The sequence below is a fragment of the Pelodiscus sinensis genome, chromosome 11 (assembly GCF_052426305.1).
Source record: "Pelodiscus sinensis isolate ZL-2025 chromosome 11, ASM5242630v1, whole genome shotgun sequence".
NCBI classification, from domain to species: Eukaryota; Metazoa; Chordata; order Testudines; family Trionychidae; genus Pelodiscus; species Pelodiscus sinensis.
Window position 1 is genome coordinate 51,290,816 of NC_143062.1, and position 25,489 is coordinate 51,316,304.

Genomic DNA, 25,489 nt, shown 5'->3' on the forward strand with positions numbered 1-25,489 from the left:
TACTGGGCGAGAGATTCCTCCCCCCGCGGACGGCTGTGTGTTCGTATCAATATGGGTAAAGTCAAGGACACTCCTTGGCAGCCTCTTGGTCAGCAATTGGCATATCTCTGTTTACAGCCATTCACGGTCACACAGCCTGGGCCTTCTGCTCTGTGTGCCCTGCATGCTCCAGGCAAGCAAAAATGGATGTTACAAGGGGGGTTCCTGTCTGGCTACAGGGGTGTAGTTTAGACATAGCCAGGGGGTAGGCGAGTTAGTCTCTAAACACGAAAATCTTTTTAAAAACCCAGTAAATAGTCTGGTAGCACTTTAAAGACTAACAAAATGTGTAGCTGGGATCATGAGCTTTCGTGGGCACAGCCCACTTCTTCAGATGACCAGAGTGTTGGAGTTGTTGTGAAAGCGGGTGTATCCCAGACAACTGTTCAGAGGCATTGAGCTTTTGCATGGATGATCTTGGCTTCTGTAAACATCCCAAGATTCTTGTTGCTCTTTGAGTAGTATTAGTTTGACTAAAAATCTGCCATTCAATAAAAGGTCAACTCTCTTCTTTGCTAATGGAATCAACAAGTAGCTATATAAATATCAACTCATGGATACTTATACACCCTATAAGTGTGGCTTTTCCTGAATAGGAATGGATCTGGTAAAAATGTACTTGTTTGCTCCCCAATTAAGCTATATTTCCGGTACAGCTGTCAGTTAATAGCAGTTAACTCACATGATTAACTTAAAAATTACTTGCAATTAAAAAATTAAATAGAATACCAATTGAAATTTATTAAATATTTTATATGTTGATCTACATTTTTAAATATATTGATATCAAAAACAACAAAGAATGCAAAGTGTATAAAGTACATAGTACTCACCTTATATTTTTATTATAAATATTTGCACTGTAAAAATAAGGCACAGTATTTTTCAGTTCACCTTATACAAGTGCTTTAGTGCAGCCTCTTTTTTGCGAAAGCACAATGTACAAATGTAGATTTTTTTTTTTTGGTTACATACCGCACTCAAAAACAAAACCATGTAAAACTAGTGTAGACAAAACTGTAGACATACAGCGTTTACACTGCTTGCCTTCTAGCAATGTGCCAAGTAGACAAAGCCTGATTTACAGTGTTACCTGAAAGTGAGAAAAGGTGTTGGATGTCTCTTTTGTAGCCGGCATTGCAAGGTATTTACATACCAGTTTGTATGCTATTTATAGTTCGGACACCATTACAGATGAAATGTTTCCATGCTAACAATGCTTATAAAGAAAATGATGCATTCATTAAAATTATGATTGAACTCCCTGTGGGGAGTATGTTACCTTCATTTTGCTATATATTTCATGTTATAATAGTCTCGGACAACACAAAGAAGATACTAATGTGAGATTTCTAAAAATGGCTATGGCATTCGACCGAAAGTTTAAGAATTTGAAGTTTTGTCCAAAATCTGAGCAGGCAAGGTCTGTGCCATGCTTTCAGAAGTCTTAAAAAGCAACTCTGAGATGCAGAAACTACAGAACTCAAACCAACAAAAAAGAAAATCAGCTTTCTGGTGGCATCTGAGTCAGATGGTAAAAATGAATATGTGTTGGTCTGCGCCTCTTTGGATTGTAATCGCACAGAAATCATGATCAGTATGGACATGTCCTCTGCCTTAAGGAACACATGAATCTTTAATGCATCTGGCACATAAATATCTTGCAACACTGGCTACAGCAATGCCATGCAAATGCCTTTTTTCACACTCAGGTGACACTTTTTTCACACTCAGGTGACATTCTAAACAAAAAGCAGGCAGCATTACCTCCTGCACAATTGAAACCAAACTTGTTTGTGTGGCTGAACAAGAAGTAGGACTGAGTGGACTTATAGGCTCTGAAGTTTTACATATTTTAAAAAAAATTTGAATACAATTTTTTGTATACAATTCTACATTTGTAAGTTGATCTTTCATGAAAAAGAGGTTGCATTACAGTACTTGTATTAGGTGAATTGAAAAATATTACTTTTGTTTTTTACAGGGCAAATATCTGAACTAAAAATAAAGTGAGCACTGTACACTTTGTATTCTGTATAGTAATTGAACTCAATATATTTGAAAATGTAGAAAACATCCAAAATATTTCAATAAATGGTATGTTTTTAATCACTTGACAGCCCTAATTTCTTCTATTTTAAACTTCAGATTTAGATTTGCCTCATGAAAGCCACATAGACTATAAGGCCAGAAGGGATTATTGTTCTCTAGTTCAGGAGTAGGGAATCTTTTTTTGGGTCAGGGACTGAGAAGGAGAAAGATGTTCCCCACATTCTTCTCCCACATCAGAACCTGGGGGGCCAGACTAATAGATATTGTATACTCCAGCCCCACAGCAGGGTTGAGGGGAGCCCTGAGCCTCGGGGGCCAGGACCAGGCAAGCCAGGGGCCACATCCAACCCTCGGGCCTGAAGTTCCCCACCCCGATCTAATTTGACCTCCTGAATAGCACGGGGCCTCAAAACTGCCTCAGAATTATTAGAGTAAAGCTTTTAGAAAAAATATCCAATCATTAGTGATGGAGAATCCTTGGCAACCCTTTGGAGATTATTCTAATGGTTAATTACTTTCACTGCTATTTTTTTTACCTTACTTGCTCTCTGAATTTGTCTAGTTTCAACTTCTAGCCTTTGGATATTGTTATACATTTCTCTGTGAGATCAAAGAGTCATTATTAAATATTTGTTTCCCATGTAGATACACTATAATCAAGTTTCCTCATAATCTTCTCTTAAAGGCTATAAATTAAGCTCCTTGAGCCTCACAAAAAAAGCATGTTGTTTAATCCTTCAGTTATTCTCATGGCTCCTCTGAGCCCTCTCCAATTCATCAATATCCTTCTTGAATTATGGACACCAGAACTGGATCTAGTATTCCAGCAGCAGTCAAACCAGTGCCAAATACAGAGGGAAAATAAGGATTCTACTCCTGCTCTAGATTCCCCTATTTGAGTCCCAGGACCTCTTTATTCTTTTGGCTGCAGCATCACTCCGTGAGCTCATTTTCCGCTATCTGCTCCAGTCTCCAAATCCTTTTCAGTGTCATTGCTTCCTAGGATAGAATGCCCCATCGTGTACGTATGGCTTCAGTTGCTCACGGTTATCATAATTAGGATTGTATTCATGATTTATTGTTTTTGATTAAGTCGTTTAATACTGTTAAAACTGTCATAACAGTGTGAATAATTGCCACATGCTTTTATAATAATCTTGCTGTGATTCTGTGGTTTTATGTGTCTTTGTGGGATATGCTGTTTACATGCTTTCTGAACACAATGAAGAGCTGTAAATTAAAAAAAAATTCCTTTTATTTTCATAAGAATTGCACCAAAACCACAAATGGGACTTTCGAAAAGCAATACTTTTATTACTGTTTGATTTGGTTTTCTTCAGTTCTTTTCTGTTTTCATATGTTGTGTGAACCTTGGGAAATGGTATTGCAGCAGTATAGTTATACATCATTGAACTGCTAAATGGTGGAGGTTTTTTTTGTATGTGCATCCATAGCCATTTATTTCTTTGTGTCTGTTTCTAGTTGGACTGATCCAGCGGTTTCTGGTACTTCAAATTTATGTGCCGTTGGGACAAGACTTCTCTACTGAATTGCTGTAAGCTACACAGAATTTCATAACATATTTTATTTATGGTAGACACGTGATCAGGTGAACCAGTACCAACAGCCTTTGATTACATGTGGCAGATTTCATACTGAAGAGTGGTGATTTATGACATCAGCATGAAGCAATTAAGCTGATTTGATCCTTATTTGTCAGACACCCCTATTTTCTGATGTTTCCCTGAAAATGAAAGCAAATTCTATTTTAAAAAATAATATAATTGTAGCAGTACACAGACTTAGCAAGATATGACTACATGAAAGTATAGAGGTGGAAATGATGAGTGCATGAGATTCATCTTGAGCTGTTGAAGAGAATCAAAAGTGTTGTGTATTAAACATTTAGGTTTCCTCTAGCAGGATAAAAACCTGTTAAGTTTAAAAATGTTTAGGAGGACCCATTCAGAATAATTATTTTTATACCTAAAGGAGAAGAGAATTAAGGTCATTGACTTTGTTCAGCTGTCCATTTAGTGGAATCAGTACATTACTAATCTAGCACATTGGTTCTTTTGGAAGATAATGTTTTTGCCTGTTGGATTCTTGGTAGTGAAGCATGATGGGAAAATTCACAGCTTCACTGATGTAAAAAGATTCTGCCTCAAGCCAAAAACAGTGATTGTTCATTTTCTTGTCAGTAAACTGATTATTCTTCATCGAGTAGTGTCCCCGAGGGTGCTCCACTCGAGGTGCTGGGTCCGTCCCGGCGCCGCAAAACGGAGAAACTTCCATAGCAGTAGCCCTGCCGGCCCGCGCATGCGCTCCTGTTGCCTCGCGCCGTTCACACCGTTACAGCTGAGCGCGGGCTGGCTCGTCAGTTTCCTTCAACCGTCTGCGGCCGCAGACGGATCTAGGACGAGCTCCCTCTCCGCCTGAGGAGAAAAGGGAGACTTTTCCTTAGAAACCTGTTACCAGACAGTTTATAGTTAGGGTAGTTGTTACTAGTTGTTAATAGTTATTACTAGTTAATTCTCAGGTTTTTGGTCCGTTCTAGTTATAGTCTGTTGTTAGCCTTTAAAAAAAAAAAAAAGACTTTTATTACTATCTGATAAAATGCCTGGCTTCAAGAAATGTTCCCAATGCCAGGAGGCAATGCCCGATTCAGACGGGCACTCGCAATGTGTTAAATGCTTAGGGGATGGGCACATCCCATTGAAGTGCCCTCACTGCATGAACTTGACAGCTCGCGCTCGGCACGATAGGGAAATGCGGCTGAGGGTGATTTTATTTAACAAAGCCCTTCAGTCTGATACGACCACGCCGTCTCTCGCTGTCTCGGGAGCGCACCTGCCTCGCTCGCCCGCGAAGGAGCTCCACAAACCTACTAGACTACCGCAGCGCAGGAGCGTGCCGGACAGACCGGGTACCTCTGGCTCTTTGCCGAGGCACCCGGCAGAGAAGATGGGCAAGGGCCGTAGTGCCTCAGCCCCGGCTTTTGCAAGCGCTAAAGACCTGATGTGGGCTCCTGCTAAAGGACCGCAGGCGGAATCGGCACCAGCAGCGGCCCCAACGGCCGAGTTACAGCCGATAATGGCGGCCCCAGCGCCGGCTGATGTCACGCATGCGCAGCCACTCACGATTCTACCGGCACCCATGCCTACGGTGCCAACTGCTGAGACCTTGACTCCAGCGGCGCCACAAGCAACAGTGCAGACTCAGGCACCGCAGGCTATCATCGGCACCGTACAGCCCTCTGCACCGCTGCTGCCTCTGGCACCGACACAGCCTTTAACTCCCGCGGCACCGCTGATTCCTTTGCAGAGCAGCCAGGTGGCAGGGACCACATCAATTCAAATGGCACCGTCTTCTCCTGCTGATCACTCGGTGCTGACTGAGGTCCCATACAGGTCAAGGCGCGTTCGGACGCCTTCACTCACGCCTGACCGAGCTCGGTTCTCTCCAGGACCCTGGTCACCAACTTCATTTTGCTCAGACAACCATCGTTCTCCTCGTTATGTCTCCACCAAGGACCACTACCATGCATCACCTCAGCGATCATCCTCATACCATCACTACCGTTGCCATGATGAACGACGCTATTCCTACTATTCTCGCTCTTCATCTCGTTTTTCTGACAGCTCGGTCTCACCGGGGTTATCGAGACATTCGAGATATTCACACCGGTATGATGCGTCCGGAGCCTACTCTCCCAGACACTCCCCAACTATGATCGTTACTATGACCACCATCGATATTCTCGTAGATCACGATCCCCACAACCCACTTGTCCAGCGTCTACGCTTCGCGCGCCTTCGCCAACGATTCCACCAGCATCTGCAGAAGACACTATCTCAGTTACTAATCAGGACGGGCATGAAAACAACTATACTCCGAATAGGGAACCGGAGTCTCCAGCCAATCATTCATCATCATCCCCGGACGATGCTGTCTTCCCTGGAGAATTATCCCCCACGGAAGATCACAAGCAGTTTCAAGAGCTCTTTGAAAGGGTTGTGCAATCTCAGAACATTCAAACTACAAATATACAGAAAAAACAACACCCTTTGCTGAAAAACTTGCAGTCCTCACAAAAATCAAAACTGGCTTTGCCCTTCGATGAGGCTATTTTGGAGATTGCAAATGATATATGGCAGACTCCCGCCGCTTCCTTACTGACGAACAATAGGGCGGACAAGAAATACTTTATAAACCAAAAGGGTATGAACTTTTTGTTTACGCATCCCCAACCCAATTCCCTTGTTATGGACGCCGCCCAACAAAGATCGAAGACGGCTCAGAATAAAAACACTGTAAGTGACGAGGCTAAATGCCTAGACATTTTAGGTAGGAAAGTATATTTTTCGGCCACTTCAGTCCTCCACATGTGTAATTATGCGGCTCCCCTCGCGAATCATGATTTTGACAATTATTCTAAATTAGTCCCCCTCCTAGAACACCTACCAGACTCCAAGCGTCAGATCTTGAGGGCGGTAATACAGGAGGGCTACACAACGGCCAGAACAGCACTACAAATCGCCCTGGACACGGCAGATGCAGCAGCTAGAGCCACGGCTACTGCTGTAGTCATGCGTCGTGTGTCCTGGCTGCACCAGGCAGCTGCCCCGAAAGAGTTGTTGAACAAAGTAGAAGACTTACCATTCGATCGTCAGTCTCTTTACGCCCAGTCCCCGGATCAGGTGTTCCACTCGGGCAAGGACTCCCGAACGACTCTTAGAACGCTTGGGATGTATATGCCTCCATATAAACGCAAAAGATATACGCCCTATAATAAACAGAGACCCTTCTCTTACGCAACATTCCGCCCCAAGCCATATGAACAACAGAGACCAAGGCAACGCCAGCAGAAACGAAGACAGCAACCTGGCAGGACATTCGGTCAACAGCAGGGCCGGCAACAAGTTTGATGGGTCAGTCGAGGGACTGTGGACAACCCCTTTGTCGGGAGCATCACAAGTAGCTTTATTCCATCATCGACTGAGACCTTATCAACATCACTGGTCTCTGATTTCCACCGACCGATGGGTCAACGACATAGTTGTTTCAGGATATGCCATCCCTTTCAACTCCACCCCCCCCCCACTCTCCACCCTCCCCGTCCCTTTTCAGGGACCCCTCTCACGAGATTCTTCTACAGCAAGAGGTGTCCCGACTACTTATTATAGGAGCTGTGGAGAGGGTACCCGTTCAGTTCCGGAGGAGAGGTTTCTACTCCCGGTACTTCCTCACCCAGAAGAAATCAGGGGGTTAGAGGCCTATTCTGGACCTGCGTCAACTCAACCGCTACCTGCGGAAACAAAAATTCAAAATGGTCACGTTAGCTTCTATCATCCCGGCTCTCCACAAAGGGGATTGGTTTGCGTCCCTCGACTTACAGGACGCCTACTTCCACATAGCAATTCACCCGGCCCACAGGCGATTCCTTCGTTTCGTAGTGGGCACAGAACATTACCAATACCGCGTCTTACCCTTCGGTCTGTCAGCAGCACCACGGGTGTTTTCCAAAACCCTGGCGGTGGTAGCTGCCTACCTCCGACGCCTCAATATTACAATCTTCCCGTATCTCAACGATTGTCTACTAAAGGCCCCTACTCGCCAAGAGGTGGCATGGCAGTGACCACCATCACAACAGTATTCGAGACGTTGGGCCTTATAATCAATTTCGGCAAATCGTCCCTAACACCAAGTCAGGACTTGGAATTTATCGGCGCGAGACTCGATGCACTGAATGCAAGAGTGTACTTACCTATAGCAAGACTCCAGTTGATCCAGGATTTGGTGCAGACTGTCTCAATTGCTCCCAGATCCAGCATACTCACTTGTCTAAAATTGCTGGGGCACATGGCTGCCACTACATACATGGTGCCACATGCGAGACTTCACCTACGCAGTCTCCAGCATTGGCTGTTCAAGGTGTACACGCCGGGGGTACACGCTGTGAGCAAGACAGTGTCCATTCCCGGACGCATCAACACTTCACTAGCATGGTGGGACAACACCAAAAACTTGTTATCAGGCGTACCATTCCACGCACGGAGACCCACAGTACAGATCACAACGGATGCTTCTTTGATCGGCTGGGGGGCACATCTGCAGGAACATCAAGTTCAAGGGCTCTGGATGACACAGGAGTCCCTGCAACACATAAACCTCCTTGAACTGCGGGCTGTATTCAACGCATGCAGACACTTCCTTCAAAGGATCCGAGGTCTTGCAGTCCACATTCTCACCGACAATATATGCACGGTGTACTATATCAACAGACAAGACAGGGCGCGTTCACGATCCCTTTGCGCAGAGGCCATATGGCTGTGGAACTGGGCAATCCACCACGGTATAACCCTCACCGCATCGTACCTCCCGGGCAAGGACAATACCATCTCCGACGCCCTGAGCAGACACTTCCTTATTCAGCACGAGTGGGAGTTACACAATGAAGTGGTTCATGGTCTCTTCCATCTCTGGGGGTTCCCGAGTATAGACCTCTTTGCCACTCATCACAACAAAAAGTGTCATCAGTATTGTTCACGGGTGGGTACCGGCAAGAATTCTTCTGCTCAATTGGGGCTCTCACCAACTTCTCTACGCGTTTCCGCCTCTTCCTCTCATTCCGAGGGCACTGGAGAAGATAGCGACGGAGGGCGCAACAGTGATCTTCATAGCACCCTATTGGCCTCGACAGACTTGGCTGACACAATTGTCCAGCATGTCGGTCGCTCAGCCACAGCGACTTCCACTGAGGCCCAACTTACTGTCTCAATGGCACGGTTCGATGCTGCATCCAAGTATCGATCGCATGCATCTTACGGCATGGCTCCTAACTGGTTTCAGCCACCAGAAATGACTTGCTCTCAGGAAGTGAAACATGTACTGATGAATAGCAGACTCCATACCACTCGCAAGGCCTACACCTACAAATGGCACTGGTTCCAAGCATGGGGTCTGGAAAGGGACTTTGACCCTCTTTCTTTACCGGTGCAGCATACTTTGGACTACATATTCCATCTGAAGACGGAGGGCTTAGCAAATGCTTCGTTGAAAGTGCACTTGGCAGCAATCTTAGCCTTCCGCCCGCACATCGACGGACAGTTGCTGTTTGATCACCCGTTAGTTAAAAGATTCCTAAAGGGACTTGATAACCTATATCCGACCTTCACAATCCCTCCGGAGCTGTGGGACTTATCTTTGGTACTGGACGCACTAACTCGTCCCCCCTTTGAACTGTTAGCAACTTGCGACCTGCGCATGCTCACAATGAAAGTGTCATTCCTTCTAGCAATCACGTCAGCATGTTGGGTTAGTGAGTTGGCAGCTCTTTCAGACGATCCACCATACACTTTATTTTCTGAACAAGGGGTTCTGCTTCGCGTTCATCCCCCCTTCCTTCCGAAGATAAATTCTCCCTTCCATATAAACGAGCCCATAAGTCTGCCAACATTCTATCCGAGGCCTCATTCCTTGCCAGAAGACTCACGTTTACATACCCTCGATGTTAGATGAGCACTGGCCTTCTACCTGCATAGAACACGCGCCTTCAGGAAGTCTCGGCGCCTTTTTATTGCTACAGCGGAGCGCTCCAAGGGTCAACAGCTCTCCACACAACGTATTTCCAATTTGATCACCTCCTGTATCTCACGTTGTTATGCCCTACGGCACAAATCCTTGCCAGGACGACCTCGCGCTCATTCCACCAGAGGCATGGCCGCATATACTGCGTACCTTAGAGGGGTACCCTTACAGGACATATGCCATGCAGCAACCTGGTCATCCTCTCTTAACTTTGCCAAGCATTATGCTCTTGCAAAAATATTGAGGAATGATTCAGCTGTGGCGCAAGCAGTCTTGGCCACAGCACAGAGACCATAAATCCGAAGCACGCCAATAGTGCTGGACCACTGCTATATACTCACCTCGAGTGGAGCACCCTCGGGGACACTACTCGACGAAGAAGAGAGAGTTACTCACCCTGTGCAGTAATGTCTGTTCTTCGAGATGTGTGTCCCCGTGGGTGCTCCACGACCCACCCTCCTCCCTGCTTCGGAGTGTCTGTTTATCTCTTTCAGATGCTTCCAGTTGGGAGGAAACTGACGAGCCGGCCCGCACTCAGCTGTAACGGCGCGAACGGCGTGAGGCAACTGGAGCTCATGCGCAGGCTGGCAGGGCTACTGCTATGGAAGTTTCTCTGTTTTGCGGCACCGGGACGGACCCAGCACCTCGAGTGGAGCACCCCCGGGGACACACATCTCGAAGAACAGACGTTACTGCACAGGGTGAGTAACTCTCTCTCTGCCTAGCAAATGGTGAAGGAAAAATATGAGTTTCTCTTAATGGTGCTTCATGCAACTTACAGTGCAGCTCTCCTACTAATCCACTGAGTTATCACATGCCAGGTTTAAATGGACGTTACATCTGCGTACATCTAAAGCTAAATATGACGTTGTATTTAGTGGATCATATCCTAAAAATTCTAAATGCCTTTATTTTTGTTCAGCAGCCTGTTACCAAGAACTAAAATAAACCACATGCTGTGCAGCGCTAGGATCAAAACCAAAATTAATCTTTGTAATAGGCTTGATTTGTAGGAGGACCTGAGCTGTATGCAGTAACAGACTAATGCTTTTGCAAGAGCTTTGCTGATGTTATCAAAGATGCACATGCACTAGCAAACCTTTGTCTGCAACATAGGAAAAACATATTTACCAAATGGCAAAACATAACACTGCTATGAAATTCCCTTTACCCTTCTTAAAGAGTGTTGCAACCAGTAAGAAGCTTGTAATGAGGCCTTGCATCTCTCCAGTCCTTTGGCCTTCCCCATGCTGATCATAATCCTGTTCCTGCTACTCCCGTGGTCACCAACCAGTGGATCGCGATCTACCGGTAGATCTCAGGGGCGCTAAGAGTAGCTCTTGAGCCCTCTCTAAACTGCGCGCCTGCGCAGTACATTTACATTAGATTTCCTCATGAAATTTAGGCGGAGCTTCAAGGAAGGGGCGTGGCAATAGATCTTCACCTGTTCTGAGACTTAAAAAGTGATCTTGGGTGTAAAAAGGTTGGAGACCACTGTGCTACTCCATTCCTTATGCCGGGGTGGGCAAAATACCAAGCCGCTGGATCTGGCCTGCAGCCCAGTGGGATCCCCAGCACACTGCCCCATGAGTTTCTCTGAATCCTGTGAGCCTGACGGGGAAGAGTGGGAGGCTTCACATGCTGCCCCCATCTCCAGCACAATCCCACCCACCCCTCACCAATTCCTCCAGCTTGGAGCGCTCAGAGCAGCACATGGCCTCCACAGCCAGCTGCTCCGAGTGGCATGCAAGGCATGGAAGGCAGGGAGCCTGGCTAAGGAACCTGCTGGGCTGCTGCCTGAGAGCCGCCCAAATAAACACCTCCCAGCCAAATCTGGCAGCCCTAACCCACATAGCCCAAACCCATTGCAGCCCTGCTCCTGCACTCCTAGCCCCACCCAGATCTTGCAGCCCAATCCCCTACCCCTAGTCACAACCCAAATCCCTGCTCGCCCTCCTGCACTCCTGACCCAGGTCACAACCCCCTCCCAGACCTTGCAAGTCCAATCCCCTATCCCCAGTCACAGCCCAAATCCCTGCTCGCCCTCCTGCCCCAGGTCACAACCCCCTCCCAGACCTTGCAGTCCAATCCCTGACCTCCATGTTACATGTTACAGTATGTTACATGTTACATGTTACAGTATGGAGAAGAGCGTTTTGCTTCAGCGAAGGAGAAAGGGGAGGGGAGAGGGAGGAGGATCAGGTTACAGCACAGAGGAGACCTGAAGAGGAAAGGGGAGGGGAGAGGGAGGGAGATTGTGTCCTGGCCAGCTGTTAAGCCGTGCAGCTGTACCGGACCTCCCAATTCTCTGGCAAATCTGATAATCCGGCACCACTTAGGTCCAAAAGGTGCCGGATTATCAGAAGTCTACTGTAGTTAGGTCCAGTGATGAAATCGCTTGTGTAGAGGTGTGGGCAGAGCTGGCACTGGGGCTGATTGCAGGGGTGGGTTCCTGGATGCTTATGATGGAAATGTGTTGCGTGGGTTACCAGAAATAATTTGTTTCAGGTTAGGGGGTTGGTTGTCTGTAAGTGAGAATTGACCTTTTCCCCCAAGGCCTCTGAGAGTGAGGGGTCATTTTCCAGAACAGATTGTAGATTGTTGATAATGCGTTGGAGGGGTTTAAATTATAAAGCAGATGTAAGGAATCCATCACTTACTACAAAAATTACCATAAGCTGGAGACAGAATTCTTAAAGGATGCTCCTTAATGAGAAAACTTGTACAATTGTGTTCATGTATTTCTTGTTCAAAAACTGATGAGCATTCAGTCTCTGAATATCAGGCTCTTCAGTGACTGGTCATCAGTAGCTGAAGAATCAAGCCCATTTTAGAAGTTTTAAGTCGGGTACCTTAACTGAGGCACCAAAAGTTGAAAGTCCTGAAAGTCCTAGGCCAAAATACATTGGGACATAAGAATTTACAATACTGGCTCCTCCTTCTGAACTGAATTAAAAGAAGTTTAAAACACATACATAATTTCCTCCTATTACCCAGGAATGCAAGTAATTGCTGTGATTGATAAGAATGTTAAGCACTTGCAGATGAGAAGAGGTAGTTCACACAAATTTGATTGGAAGAGAAGTCTCCACAAGGCAGTCTTTCTGTTTAGATGAAGTCCAGAATGAGGACATTTAGAACCTCTGGTCTAGAATATTACGTGAGGCAAATATATTAAAATTAGATATTTTTTCCTAATGGGGGAGTTGACCATTTAATTGTATGTAAATACAATGTTTGTGGAAGTCAGGAAGATTGACATAAAATTCCATATCTCAGGGACAGTGATATTTCTGAAGGGAAGTACCAGATTGTGTCATACTGTAAAAATAGGATTTGAAGCTTAGTAGGTTCCTTTTCTCACTTCCACTTTTTCCCTGCTGTGTGTACCTTTTTGTCTTATTTCAGTTGTTTCCTCACTGTCTTACTGCCTGTTCTTTATCATTTTTATTCAGCCCTTTATGCTTTGATTTTCTCTTTTTTGAGTTGAAAAATAAAAAATTGTAAGACAAGTTTTTGTTTGCACTGCATTATTAAATCCTGCGGAACAAAAGGTTATCAGTGTTGAGCAGTTTTAGTAAAACTATGGTTAATTTTAATTTTGTTGCTTGAAACTTTTAACAATTGAAATTGCATTTAGACCACTATTAATAATCTGTTTGTGTGCAGGAGTTAAGTATTTCCCTGTAATGACTGCAGGACAAGAAGTTTAGAGCAAATTATAATCCCCTACTTCCTCAGCATGGGCATATCACATACAGCTCTAAAATAGTGATAGAAATGTAGCTGTGTTAGTCTGGTGTAGCCGAAACAAAATACAGACTATGTAGCACTTTAAAGACTAACAAGATGGTTTATTAGATGATGAGCTTTCGTGGGCCAGACCCACTTCTGAGGAAGTGGGTCTGGCCCACAAAAGTTCATCACCTAATAAACCATCTTGTTAGTCTTTAAAGTGCTACATACTCCTGCATTTTGTTTCAGCTCTAAAATAGTTTTCCCTCAAAGTAGAAGGAAGGCCTTGACCAGTCAATCGCGAGGCGTTCGGCCCCCTCCCACCCTCCATTTTCCCCCCACTCTTGAGAAGCCCCACTACCTATCTCCATTATAGTGCCGGCTTCCCGGGGGTGGACGGAAATCCTGCCTGCATCTTTGCGCCACTTCCAGGGGTTCCAGAAGTGCGCTGGCTGCTGCCCTCCCAGAGCTCTGTGGTGTGCTGCAGGAGGGGACGTTGGCCCCGGAGGAGGAGTGTGGCGGCTTCCCTGCACCGCAGGAGGGCGAGTCGAGCACAGGGGTTTCCCTGCGCCGCAGGAGTGGAGGTCGGCCCCAGGGTTTGGCCCTGGGGCATGCGCCTGCGGGGGTTTGGCCATGCCACGTGAGGCATGCGCCGGCCCCAGAGGAGGCATGCGCCAGCTTCCCTCAGAGTGGGGATGAGGGGGCGGGGAGAATCCTGGGAGGAGGCGGGTGAAGGGATCTCTCTGCCCCCCAGCTCCCTCTCCCCAGCCCTCTTTCCCTACTCCCCTGTCCCGTTCCCTCTCCCCAGCCTCAGAAACCTGTTCCCACTGGCACCCTGTCCCCTGCCTAAGCACCCACTAGCACCCTTCCCCAGTACTATGTCCCCTGCTCCCACCAACACATTTGGGGTCACATTAGTGAAGCTTTGGGGGGGCGGGTTGGAGGAGGGTTTTTTGGCGTCTCACTTGTGTGGCCCCAACTGACTTTTCTGTGGGTCAGTGACCCCTGACTCACAACAGGTTCCCTGCCCTTCTCAGAAATAAAGACAATGCAGAAACTTCTTGTTTGACATGGTATTTTATTTAAAAATGAAGCCTGGCCAGCAAACCCCCAATTGGGGCCAAGCCCCCATCTGGCCACACCATCATAACACTCCTGCACTCCCCTTTCCCCCAGACTGTACATCTGAGCTTGTCATACACTGGAACCCTCTGCCCTGAGCCCCTCACATACCCCAACCCAAATTCCTGAACCCTCACATGCAGAAGTCTGTGGCTTGTTTAGTACCCTAACCCTACATCTGACCCCAAAGCTGCCCGGCCTGGAGCCCGCTCCCCGAGCCAGCGTTCCCTTATCCACCTCCTCCTGCATCCAGTTTTCCTCCCAGAGCTTGCACCTCTCACCCCTTCCCACCCCCAAATCCCTCATTCCCACCCCGGAGCCTACACATCCTGTCTCAACCCAGCGAGGGTACGGCTAGATTGCAGGAGTTTTTCAGGATTCCGGAGATATCCCAGAAAAGCTCTTCTGCATCCAGGGATGCGTTTGTTCTTCCGTTTCTTTTTGTGGAAGAGCAAACATGATCTTTCGGTCACCCCTATATTCCTCTTTCCACATGGAATAAGGGGGCTTCCAAAAGAAGGGGTTTTTCTGACATTTGGTCCAGTCTAGACAGGCCAAATGTTGGAAAAACCTCTTCCTACAGAAGAATTGGGGGGAAAAAACAGCAGTATAAGGGTTGGGGATAGCAAGTGATGGAGAGGAGGAGAATAGAGAGGGCAGGGCTTCAAGGAAGGGGCGGGGCAGTAGATCTTGGCTTGTTCTGTCATTTAAAAAGTGATCTTGGGTGTAAAAAGGTTGGAGACCACTGCAATAGAGACTAAGTGCTTTTATTTGAAGGCTTCAATATCTGAGATATAAGTGAGAGGATTATTGTTGGAGGGGTGGGTGAGATTCTGTGGCCTGCACTGTGCAGAAGATGATCATAATGGTCCCTTCCGACCTTAAAGTCTATGAGTCTATGAGTCTAATCTCTAGTATTTTATTGGAGTGGGTGAAATTCAGCTGCATGCCTTCTTAGTAGGGATGTTAAAAAGCAGTTAATTAGGTGTAACCGCTAAGATTTTTAACGGTTACCCTGCTTACTCTTCAGTATAAAGCTTTTACTACCGAGCCTGCAGTGCAGCCAGCTCCCTAGGAGCAAGGCTAGCAGCCAGTGTGCGCCGGAAGCTGGCTGTGCTGCAGGCTCTGCTTTAAATCCACTCCTAGCTCTGCTCCCAGGGAGTCGGCTGCCGCCCCAGCTGCGGACTCTGATACAGAGCCAGCAGTACCAGGTGGCACCTGGCTCCCCGGGAGTGGAGCTGGGAGCCAGCGTGTAACGGTTACGGTAACTGATAAGCTCATGCTTATCCATTATCTGTTTAAACAGTTACATTATTATACCCCTACTTTTTAAGCATTTCGAATCCCAACTCTCTAATTTTTGAAGGCGTCATAGAACAGGAATCTTTCTCCAGTCTAGGTGGATTGTGATCTTCCCCTGAGTGGTGGTGATTGGTAATAATACATTCCAAGTTATTTAGATGAGCCATGGCATAGAAAACAAATTGTCCATAGCAGGGCTACTCCACAAGTGGCTCATGGGCAGTTTGCGGCCCATAGTGCAGTTTGGATTTACATGGGGCTCAACACGCGGTTCACGGGTGGGAGCCAAAATAAAAAAGTTATCAATATGGTCTTCTGTTTTATGCGTTTTAGTAGTTAAATTCCTGGACTGTCATTGCTCATTAAAAGTGCTGTCATAGGGGTGGAAATTGGGTAAATGTTGCATTTTATTAATATCAGCAGAACTGACTTAAATGGGGCCTGAAAAAGGTAAAACTGAAAAATCCACTTTTCTCTTTAAAGAATAATTCTAACCATGCTTTTTGGCTTAGCTTTCAAACTTGGCATGTGACCAGTCATTACAAAGGCTTTAACACTGAAGTTGAAGGTGATATAAATCCTATTTTCTAAGTTGTGCGTGTTTGAAAATTGAGCAGTCATGGAAGGAAGGACAAAGGAGAGAGAGACTGACTCTTCTGCCATAGCTCAGGAAGTTTATATTTTAGATTGAGATATTGACTGGAAAAACCCAAATACTTCTCTTAATTTGGACCTACTTACATCCTGGCTAACCCTCCAACTATTATACCTGGTTTACACTGGGAATTTAGGTCGATCTTAGCCGCATTATGTCAAATTTGTAAATGAGTTCACACCACCAAGTCCATTGAATTGACTTTAAGAGCCATTAAAGTCCATTTCAGTATTCCTGCTTTTCACAAGGAGTAATGCTAAAATTGATCTTGCATGGTTGACTTTGCAGTAGTGTAGATGCAGCACTGTGAAAGTCGAAGTTCATGGCCTCCGGGAGGTATCCCAAAGTGCCCCATGGTGACCACTCTGGTCAAGACTTTCAACTCTACTGCTCTGGAGGTGAACAGGAAAAGATCCACGAAAATTTGAATTTCATTTCCTGCACAGACCTCAGAGCAAGCAGTACACCTGATCATTAGTTCCCAGGATCATGGACAAGCGCCAGCATGGAGCATGCAAGAGATCCTGGACATCATTGCTGTGTGGGGCGAGGAATCTGTTCTTGCAGAACTACGAACCAACAAAAGGAATACTGGTATCTACGCTAAGATTGCAAAGGTCTTGGAGGAGGGGATATGCCAGGGACACCCAGCAGTGCTGCGTGAAAATAAAGGAGCTGAAGCAGTTGTACCCAAAGACAAAGAAGGTAAACAGACAATCTGGATCATTGCTTCCAACATGCTACTTCTGTGAGCAGCTGCATGCAATGCTGAGTGGCGACCTGATTAGCTTCCCTTGCCAGTCTTGGGATTCCTCCCAAGATATTCCTCTGGCAGCCCCAACAGCAGTATGGAGGACACTATGGAGGAGGAAGAGGAGAGTGTTCAGCAGGCAGATGGGGTAACTGGTGTCACCGATAGCCAGGATCTTTTTATATCTTTGGAGACAATCCCCTCCTCCCAGGACATCTTGCAGCTTGGCACTGGGGATGGCACAGTTTAAAATCCTAGTTCTTTTCAAATCAGTGGCAATGCTTTCCTTGAGTTGAATGGGGCCAGGATCCATGCCCTTAAATGTACTTTTATTAGAATCTGGCCTGGACATGGGTTCTGTAGTGCCACTGTTGTAAAAAGTTCCATGAGATAGATCTTTTAACAGCCTCAAGTGGCCAGGGCCTTGCTTTTATATCATATCTTAAATTAGAGCTGGTAAAGAAAGTTTCAAAACTCAGTTTCTGGCCACAACCAGTCAGCATCTGCTCCCTGTCTCTGTGTGATTTGGAGATGACTGATTTTTCACATGGCAACCTGGATGAAGCAGGGGAAGCTATTATCTGCAGCCTCTGCAGTAAACTTCCGTTTGCTCATCCTGAATGAAGGATAGCTTGAGCCCCTGCCCTGCCGTCACGCCCAGACCCGCGCCCCCCTCCCACCCTCATTGTCCTGCAGGAAGGGACAGCTGCACTCTCCCAGAAAATGAGGGAGGGGGTCATGCTGAACACACAGGTGCTCCATGAGCTCTTGCCCTGCTGCCATACCCAGGCTCCTACCCTTGGCTTCCAGGCTTGAGCCTTGGCCTGTCCTTTACTATGTCTGCCCACAAAACTGAGTCCAGCTGCTCCTCTGAGAACTCTGTGCTGTACCTGCAGCATAGTGGCCACTTCAAAGCATAACTGTGGCCTTATACAGAACACATCTCTCTTGTCTCTAGACAGACCTTCCTTCTAGTCTAATAGATTAGGGTTTACCCTGTATATTATATCTCCTTTGAAGTCACTTTTCATCACAGCAGGAACAGCAGCGAGCATGGTACACACTCCCCTGGTTCCGCGCAAATCTGCAGGCAAAAAACAAAGTAGGGATGACAAGGTCAAGGAGCAGATGCAATCCACCCGCTTGGACAGGTAGTGGAGGGAGAGGAAAATACCAAAATCTACTCCATTTGTTGCACTTTCTTTTAAAGAAAAAGAGACTTTCCCATTGCATGCAAGTTTTAACTTCTAAATGAACCCTTTGGTTACATGCCTGAAATAGACATAATTTTTACTTCCTGGAAATTGTCCTAAGTGTTTGCCTTTTTCTCTTGGACTGCATTAGCAATCTTTCATTTAGATGTATTGTAAAAGTCTTTTTAAAAATGCTGTTATATATAGCTATGTTTGACACAGCCACAAGTAACTACAGTTCAGATTTTAGTTGGATGTTAGTCACATTGCAATTATCGGTGATCAAGAGCAGCTTCCCAACATTCAAGAACAGCTTCTGTCTCTTCAAAGATAGAGGAATCATATGCTTTCACCAAGGTTAAATGCCGGTAATTTATGGCATTAAAAGTGCTGTGGAAGGAATGGCTGTTCAGATACATGCATGGTAAGTTAAAATGCCCTAGCAGCCATCCAGTGAAATTCGACGTGACATAAAAATAAAGTTAGTCACTTTTACATGATAGAAATGGCATCTTCATTTTATTCTTCTTAGCATTAAAGTTTCTGCAATATATTCAGTGTTTAGTTAATCTGTAAATGAAAGCTGTGTGAGCATGAGGGGCTATAGTTTGAGTGGCATGCTGGAAGTCTCGTGCTGCCAATGTTAAAACGTTTTTGGAATTTCTAAATATTATAGATGAAAATTTGCTAACTCAAGAAGTATTACTGCTAACATAGGAAATTCTATATTGGACCTAATCTTGATATATAAAGAGGAACTGAATACAGAACAAAAAATCAGTGGTAGGGAAAGTGTAAATGTGATCGAGTCATGATCACTTACAATGTGCAAACAGGATGAAGTCCAGACCAGCAATATATATACTTGGGGTTTTAAAATGGCTAGTTTCACAAAGTTGAAAACAATGAGTCAAGTCAGCTGAAGGAAGAATTTAATCAGAAGAATATGAATACGTGGGACTTGTTTAAGAACACTTTACTAGATGTTCAAAAAGCTATAGTCCCACAATCACAGAAGGCAGCCATATTGGTTAAACATGTGAAACATAAACCTTGCTGATTAGATGGTTTAGTTTTGATGAACTTAGAAGAGAACAAAAATCAGGCTTATAATGGAACACTAATCTGGGGACTAGTTACAATATTTTCATAAGAAATCTTATGTAATTTAACCCCTTCCAAGAGCCAGGAGTTAAGAAAGGTGTGAAGGTAGGAGGAAAAAAATCATCATACTTTCAGAAAACTGCTTACAATAGGAAAAAAAATCATTTCTGCTGTAAGTTGGACCAGAGGTTATTTTTTATGTTTTTTAATTACAGCTCTTCAAAAGAGAGAACAAGTGTATATATTCCAGTAATGCTGGAGTGAGTGGGCATCAAAAAGCATTTGGGTTGAATCTGTTCCTCTGGCAAAGGAGGGGTGCAATGTACACCTCCCAGGACAAGGGAATGCCTTGTTATATTGGGAAATTTGTTCTTCCGGGAGAAGTACTGTGGGTAGGATTCCATTTAGAGTGTTTTCCTGGGCATCCTGGCCAGACTGCCAATTTTTCCCAGCAAACTTTCCATTGCTGGTGCCTCTGCACCTGGAACTGTTCCATCAGAAGCTGGTAAAACCTAGGGCTCAGGTAAACCAGCCATCTTCCTGTAGACCACAAGGATTTCTCACTGTCCAAGCAAGTTTTATGCCAGTCAAATATATTTTATTTACATTACAGGAAGCAAACAATTAAAAACCTACAATTTTATTTTATGTCAATTTTAAATTAGCTTGTTTCAATTACCTGTATTTATTCATATTTATTAAGTCAATTAAATAGCTTAAGTATCAGAGAACTACTCTGTAGGGTTATACTGCTTGAAAATATATACAGCTATGTTGTGGTTAATATTACTTTTATTATTAAAATGCATACATTTCAGAGAGTAATTTCCACACGATAGTAATGGCAAAAATATCCGATGAAGCTTTAATGTTTTAATAAACTAGCTTATGAGAAAATACACAGTCCAAACAAAAAATATGGATGGAGCCTAGAAATGGCAACTCTTTTCACAACGCAATTAGCAGGCTATTGCTAGCATTATACACATTTTGAAATTTTTATCAAATTTACTTCACTAAATGACTAAACATATAATGTCCTGGGATCAATATAGCTACAGCGGTGCTGCTTGCCATAAAAAACTAAAAGTCAAGAATTAAATACAGATCAGCAGTACCTAAATGTAGTGAACTGCTAATGACTGTTAACTGGCCTGTGTGAAGTGAGGTAGTGGTCTAACTTTCTATTCCCGATTGACAGCTATCTACCACACAGAAGACTGTGAGATTGGTGCAGGTTGAATTTCTCTAGTCTGGCACGCACTGGTCTGACAGCATCTGTGGTCTGGCATGAGTTTAGTTGGCTGGATATCCACTTACCATGGTATGGCCAAGGTTCCTGCAGTCCCATACAATTTGTTTCTAGCCACGAGTCCTGGTTCTCAGTGTTCTGAACTGTTATTTAGCTCCAGTTTGCCCCTAAATGTCTTCTAAGACCCAAGTAAGCAGTGGAAGTACTGGCAATGCTGCTAGATAATATTGATCTCCTGTACTTCAGCAAATTTTCTGGTTCAGCAGCTGAGGGTGCTGGACTAGAGAGGTTCAACCTCTACTTTGGTAGGCAGTTTTGGCAGAGACACTCGAGACTGAATAAACTACAGGGAATGAGCCAGTCTGTCAGTCTTCTAGGTGAGCCTTCCCGTACAAATGTAACCAAAATGTCAGGACATGAAAAGTAAATATTAATATTTCCATAATACAGAGTCAAAAATTGAGATTTTAAAATAAAATTAAGAAAATTCTACTGAGATAGAAAGTGAAATGAATTGCCCCGGCCATGTTGCCCTTCTACTAAGATTGTATTATGCATTTTCTCACATGAACAGGTTGCAGAACTTATCAATTATAATATGATTTGCCATTTTCACAGTTTACATGAAAACTGACATGTAAAACAAAACCACGTCTGTTATAAATTGTGACAAATGACGGGCATCACAGTTAGTACTTCCAAAAGAATGAGTGTGTGTACATTGGTAAGATTCCAAGCAGCAGAAGTACTTGCACCTGCACATGCCCCATATTTTGGAGCATTTATCAAGAATGCCAACACAAACCAGATGCTGTTTTCTTTCCTGCCCAAATATTTTCCAAACATTGAGTTACTTTTGTTATTTCAAAAAGGTAACACAATTCCTAAAGCTGAGCATTAAGCAATTGGCTACTATATTTATAGCAGATGGCTATTCCCAGTATTACTAACAGCCTTGCTATTATTTGCTTCAAAAAAGATGCATAAATTACATGCCCTGCTGCTTTAGTTCTAATTTTTTTTTACTATACTTAGAGATTTAAAAAATTAATCCATTTAAATATTTGCCAGCCAGACCAATATATTGACTCCTAATGTGACAAATGTTAACTCGGTATCCTCCACCACATGCCACCATACAAATATCAGCCTATATTTCCAGTGAAATTTCTTTAAAACAGATAGGGCACCTAATTTAAACAGTTGTTTGCACATTCAGTATTTATGACAGGAATCTCGCATGACTGGCTGGTAGCAGCGAGTTAGAAGTTTTAGCTCAGCTGCTGCCACAAGTGATGGATGGCCTTGAAGAATTTCTTGTTTGTGATCAGATCAGTCACAGAACAGAATGCGAAAAAGAGGATCAGCCTTAAACTAGATTCATAACATTTCCATCTGTATGCAAAAATGGAACAGGAAGAAATGTACCATAAAGTACAGCTATTAAAAATTCACTAAGAACCTTTTACATAAAGCATATTTGAAGGTAAGGTAAGGTAGTTGATAATGTGTCTTGACTTTTCACTTAGTGCTATCCAAAGATTCGGATGTAAGAAGTCATCTTGTGACTCATAATGTGTTAATTTTGGATACATTTAATAAAATCAGAGGAACTATGCAAACTAAATAAACAAACACTGGAATAAATTGCTGAGGGTGTTTGTGGAATCTCCATCTGTGGAGATATTTAAGAGTAGGTTAGATAAATGTCTATCAGGGATGGTCTAGACAATACTGGGTCCTGCCATGAGGGCAGGGGACTGGACTCAATGGCCTTTCGAGGTCCCTACCAGTCCTACTATTCTATGATTCTATGAGGGGTCAGTTTGGGGACTCGTTCTGTTCAATATCTTCTTCAACAATTTAGATATTGACATAGGTAATATGCTTTGCAGATGATATCAAGCTGGAAGGGGTTGCAAGTGCTTTGGAGGATAAGATGAAAATTAAGAATGATATGGACAAACTGGAAAATGAGTTTGAGGTAAATAGAATGAAGTTTAATAAGGACAAATGCAAAGTGCTCCGTTGAGGGATGAGCAATCAATTTCACACATACAGAACGGGAAGCAGCAGTCTAGGAAGAGTACTGCAGAAAGGGATCTAGGTGTCAGAGTGGAACACAAGCTAAATATGAGTCAACAGTATGACACTGCAAAAAAAAAAAAAGCAGACCTGATTCTGGGATGCTGTAGTAGGAGTGTTGTAAGCAAGACATCTGAAATAATTCTCCTCCTCTACTCTGCACTGAATAGGCCTCGCTAGGAGTATTGTGTCCAGTTTTGAGCAGCACATTTCAGTATAGATGTTGAAAAATTGGAGTCAGTCCAGAGAAGAGCAATAAAAATGATCAAAGGTCTAGAAAACATGAGCTATGAGGGAAGACTGAAAAAACTGGGCTTGTTTAGTTTAGAAAAGAATGAGAAGGGGACATGATAGCAGCTTTCAAGTACTTAAAACGGTTTTACAAGGAAGAGGCAGAAAAATTGTTCTCCTTGGCCTCTGATGATAGGTCAAGAAGCAATGGGCTTAAACTGCAGCAAAGGAGCTTTAGGTTGGACATTAGGAAAAACTTCCTAACTGTCAGGGTGGTTAAACACTGGGATAAATCGCCTAGGGAGGTTGTGGAATCTCCATCATTGGAGATATTTAAGAGCAGGTTAGATAGACATCTATCTGGGATGATCTAGATATTGCTTAGTCCTGCCGTGAGGGCAGGGGACTAAACTTGATGACCTTTCAAGGTCCCTACCAGTTCTAGTATTCTATGATATGATAAATTATGCTTGCTGTAAAGACACAGTCTGTTTTCACATATAATGCAACAAAAATATGAATTGCATGTTTAGTCTTGTTGAACTTAGAATGTTTTTAGAACTTGTAAAAATTGACAGCATTGAAGATTTTAGATTCAAGCTGAAGGTAAATAAATTCATTGAACAGATTTAGCTGGTGAGATCTATTTGAAATTCAGAGGCTGGTGGTTAACTTTTAAAAACGTGGTTTACTCTTTCAATTTTGTGAAATAAAAATTAAATGAGGCAACAGCTATTTTTGAAGTAAATTAAGTACATTTATTTCTATAATTTATTAAATAGAGCATATCATTCACTCAAAAGTATTGTATGTAAAAAAAACCCTCTTGCAGTTGTCCTTTCATTAGGGACGCAGTACAAATTGGATACTAATGTAGAAAACTCATATTCCAAATGAACACTTGCAGGTTGCCTTGCTTACCAGGTAAGTGAGGATTAATGCAATTTATTATGGAATTAATAGTAATATGCACAGTCACAGCTGAAAAATGAGTCTTTGTTGTGATTAGTATGTAGTCTTAAAGAAGATGAAAACTTTTTTCCCCTACTCAGAATTAATTTCTTAGCTTCCCTCTGGAGATAGATGCCTTTAATTCTTGGCATTTGATCACATTCATTCTTTCCTTGTCTGTGAATATACTCAAATGTTGCATTTTTAAAAGGTGGTCTTAAATTAAGAATCATCTGGTTATTTCAGTACTGTTGCATAAAACCTTAAGCATGAATACCTGTATTATTACTGAAGAGTCTGGGTGACAGAAACATTTTATTTCCTTGATACAAACTATATCTATATGGAAGAGACTGTGACCCAAACCATCAGTTACAGAGACCTTTTCAGAGTGATAGGGAAGAGGAAGAGAGACTTCTCTGTGCATCTCAGCCGCTTAGCTATCCTGTGTAGAAACAGTATCTTCCGAGTAAAAGATGTGGTAAAAGATAAGGATTAGGGTCTTACCAAATTCATGGCCATGAAAAATGTATCACATCTGTGAAATCTGGTCTTGTGTACTTTTATTCTATATTCTCCAGATTTCATGGGGGAAAACCAGCATTTCTCAAACTGGGGGGGGGGGGGGAGATCCCAGTCCAAAGGGGATCACAGCAAATTGCAAGGGGGGGGTAGAATCATAGAATCATAGAATCATAGAATAATAGGACTGGAAGGGACCTCGAGAGGTCATCGAGTCCAGCCCCCCGCCCTCAAGGCAGGACCAAGCTCCACCTACACCATCCCTGACAGATGTCTATCTAACCTGTTCTTAAATATCTCCAGAGAGGGAGATTCCACCACCTCCCTTGGCAATTTATTCCAATATTTGACCACCCTGACAGTTAGGAATTTTTTCCTAATGTCCAATCTAAACCTCCCCTGCTGCACTTTAAGCCCATTACTCCTTGTCCTGTCCTCAGAAACCAAGAGGAACAAATTTTCGCCTTCCTTCTTGTGACACCCTTTTAGATATTTGAAAACCGCTATCATGTCCCCCCTTAATCTTCTTTTTTCCAAACTAAACAAGCCCAGTTCATGAAGCCTGGCTTCATAGGTCATGTTCTCTAGACCTTTAATCATTCTTGTCGCTCTTCTCTGTACCCTTTCCAATTTCTCCACATCTTTCTTGAAATGTGGCGCCCAGAACTGGACACATTACTCCAGCTGAGGCCTAACTAGTGCAGAGTAGAGCGGCAGAATGACTTCACGAGTTTTGCTTACAACACGCCTGTTGATACAACCTAGAATCATATTTGCTTTTTTTGCAACAGCATCACACTGTTGACTCATATTCAACTTGTGGTCCACTATGACCCCTAGATCCCTTTCCGCCATGCTCCTTCCTAGACATTCGCTTCCCATCTTGTATGTATGGAACTGATTGT

The 25,489-nt window shown here is 43.9% G+C and overlaps 1 protein-coding gene across 6 annotated transcripts in view; it reads left to right on the forward strand.

The window, feature by feature from the left end:
- The window catches only part of CFAP20DC (CFAP20 domain containing), a 215,555-nt gene that overhangs the window by 23,578 nt on the left and 166,488 nt on the right, over window positions 1-25,489 (forward strand). For all 6 annotated transcript variants that reach the window (XM_075938429.2, XM_075938436.2, XM_075938433.2 and 3 more), the window contains one exon: window positions 3,574-3,646. In XM_075938429.2, coding sequence (XP_075794544.1) covers window positions 3,574-3,646 — 73 coding nt within the window. The remainder of the gene's footprint in view (window positions 1-3,573; window positions 3,647-25,489) is intronic.